General features: G+C 56.0%; 2 protein-coding genes across 2 annotated transcripts; both read left to right on the forward strand.

Annotated features, from left to right (window-relative positions):
• Window positions 1–69: 69 nt before the first annotated feature.
• PPTG_24176 (hypothetical protein) lies at window positions 70–351 on the forward strand (the record flags this gene model as incomplete). Its single annotated transcript, XM_008915587.1, has 1 exon — window positions 70–351. One exon carries the CDS (start codon window positions 70–72, stop codon window positions 349–351), a length of 282 nt encoding a protein of 93 aa, XP_008913835.1.
• A 314-nt stretch (window positions 352–665) lies between these two features.
• PPTG_17646 (hypothetical protein) lies at window positions 666–2,756 on the forward strand (the record flags this gene model as incomplete). Its single annotated transcript, XM_008915588.1, has 1 exon — window positions 666–2,756. One exon carries the CDS (start codon window positions 666–668, stop codon window positions 2,754–2,756), a length of 2,091 nt encoding a protein of 696 aa, XP_008913836.1.
• Window positions 2,757–3,080: the final 324 nt, after the last annotated feature.

The following is a 3,080-nucleotide window of genomic DNA, read 5'->3' on the forward strand; positions in this document are numbered from 1 at the left end:
CTTTTGTTCTACATGAGATTTCTGTTCTCATTGAGCTCACCTTAGGACACCTGTGTTATCATTTAACAGATGTGCCGCCCCAGCCAAACTCCCCATTCCGGATTTTTCCTCGTCGAGCGCACATCGCCCGACCACGCCTGTCTTCGCACACGAAGACCTCGCTCCCGCCGCCGCCCAGTCCTCTTCACGGAGTGCTGCCGCCGCTGCCAAACTCCTCGCCGCTACAGTTCGTCAGTGCTCTTCGCGGAGCTCTATCGACAAGTACCTGCACCCGCTGCTGTAGTTCGACTCGTGATACTGCTGCAGCTGCCCACGCCTTGCTACCGACGCTCAAGTCACCCAGACAGTTAGGCGCCCACAGTTTCCTGTGGGCTCATCCCTGCTGACCGACTAGAGCACGCGCGCTAAGTCTCTACCGAAAGGTATTGATTGGGTTTGCCTCAACTACATCGTAGTGCGATTCACCCCCCAGGACGCTAGGCCGGACTGGAGTGAATTAACGAAAAGCTTCGACCCACGTGGAGTGGGGAAGAGCATACTTTGTAGGTTGCACCTACACTTTGTCCGGGTATTGAGGTACCTTACGACTAGTGTCTGCTTGGGTGTCTTCACGACACTAGAGACGCAGCATACGCAACCCGTTACCTGCCTTAGCATTGGCCGCCATGACAGCTCAGCAACATGCACGTCAGCGCCCACCACCGCGCCCTAACCGTCCGCCAGCTCCCTCACCCCGTGAAGCAGCTGGCACTACGCCTTCCCGACGTACGAGCCCGCAGCCTCGTTCCAGGCCCTCGGACAGCCAGTTCGAAGAGAGCCTTGAAACTTTCGACCACGCAGACTCGCCTGACGTCAACCACCGTGCCTCAGCGCTTGCGACAGTTCCCCCGCCTGTCTCTGTGAAAAGCTGTGTCCAGATGTGGATCCCTGCGTCCCGTCTAACCCGAGAATACGGTCAGTCCGAGATCATGTCCTCGCTGGCCGATCCGAGTCAACCGGAAATCTGGCGCACGCATTTGGAACACCTCCGGGATTTCCAGTGCTACGCCGGTCACGGAATCTCCTTCGTCTGTGTCAACGAGGAAGCGCAGCAAGCCCTAGGCAACCAACAGCTGAGCGTATGTGGCTCCTTGGTTATGATCCGCAAGTACTCCAAGTATGACAAGCTCTACTATGTGGATTTGCGCCGGCTGCCTAAAGACACATCCGACAGGACTATCTACGACTATTTCGTCAAACTCGGCTGCCGCCCTGTTCTGATTGCACCCACGCAAATCCACGGGCAGATCAAATCTCGTGATCGCACGGTGTACTTCAAGTCCACAGCCTGTCCGGCGGGACTCAAGCTGTCGGACAAGGAGGCTATCCGAGAGATCCACTTCAACCCGGCCGACCCCGAGGAGAAACCCTGTTTCGTGCAGCACCGTACCGCACGCTACAACAGGGTCAAACCCCCTTCGTTACGCCCACAGGAGCGCAAGACTTCAGACGCCTCTGATGCGAGCATGAGCAGTGCGGAGGTCGCCAGATCGGGAGCTGCTGCAACTGCCCCTTCTACGTCCAATCGGCTGGATCCCCGCCCAGGCTCTCCAGCTGAAACTCAATCGCCCGATTCTTCGCCGTCGACCACTGGCGCGCCGCCTCTGGAAGAACCGCTGGATTCTTCGCCGTCGGAATTGGATGCCACCCCTCTCGTGGCTCCCCCGGCTGTTCCTAAATCACGGGCACCCAAGGCGCGGGAACCACAGTTTATCCTGGGATCTGTCGACCTCAACGATCCGGACTGGATGCGTGTCCAACACTCCCAGTATGGTATCCTGAATCATCCGGGAGAGAAATACCTTGCGCCCGAGGGTCAAGTACCATGCGAACTGACCCAAGACGACAATGACCCCCACTCCCTGCGTTACAAGTTTCCAGTTTGTCCCAACTACTATGCTGTCCTAACAGACGAAGGTTTTGACGACACGCTCCCTCCTGATATGGACATCTTTCCGCATGAAGTAGACGGTGACGACGAAGATTCACCGTGTTCTGGCTATACAGCCGACTCGGACCTGCTTCCGTATGCGGAACAGGCTCGAGCCACCAAGGACATGCGCAAGCTTCCTAACTCAGTGGAACAAGTAACGGCAGCGGAACTTCAACGCGCCATTGACGAGTTCCTGAAAGGTGAAGTGTTGAATTACACTTGCCACGAAGACACGCTGGCGGCTATCCACGTCCAGCCAGCGTACTTCCGCTGGATCTTCCGCCTACCTGAGAACCAGCAACACCGTCTATTCAAGCAACACGCAATGTATCGCGCAGTGTGTGCTGACCCCATCCCGGCGAGTGAATGGTCGGACTATATGGATCGTCTCACTAAGCACTATGGTGTCGACCTTTCACAGACCGACGCAGCCTTCTCTCGCCTTTTTCCGAATGCCTTTCAACGGAAAATGGCTCGGAACGTTGCAATCTGTGACTTGTTCCTGATGATCTTCGCGCCTCGAATCTACATAGACCCCGTAAAGGTGTTTGTGTTACCAACAGATACCTACCCGGCGAAACGGCTTCGACACTCTCCTTTCCTGCTTTGGAGCGACGTAAACCTACTCCGTCTCGCGCGCTGTGACGACATTGCGGAATACGGACAAGATGAGCGTACGCCAGAACTGGTGGTTTCGGCTCTCCGCAATCTTGCTTACTCGGATCTCCCGGCGGCTACGGCTACGGCTAGTCCTTCCAGATGGGTTCACCCTTCTAAACTCTAAGGAAGCCTGGGCCTTTAATGGAATCTCGCTCAACATGAACGGACTCAACTCTGCTGATCCCTCGTTCTATGAGCGGCTTCTCTCTACGCACCAACTGGTGGCGTTCCAGGAGACGAAGTTCTCGAAAGAAGATTCCTTGAACTCGCAAGCCAATTTTGCTCATGTAGCGGACTCTGGTGCACGCTGTTACTGGTCTCATACCACGACCCCGGACTTCACGGGACATCATGGTGTGGGTCTAATGCTCTCTTCTGCTTCCCCCTTTGGCGAAGTCGAAGACTGCACTTCCAGCGTTTACAAGGAACCGCTAGGAAACCGTTATCT

This window comes from Phytophthora parasitica (assembly GCF_000247585.1).
Source record: "Phytophthora parasitica INRA-310 unplaced genomic scaffold supercont2.73, whole genome shotgun sequence".
Taxonomy (NCBI): Eukaryota; Oomycota; class Peronosporomycetes; order Peronosporales; family Peronosporaceae; genus Phytophthora; species Phytophthora nicotianae.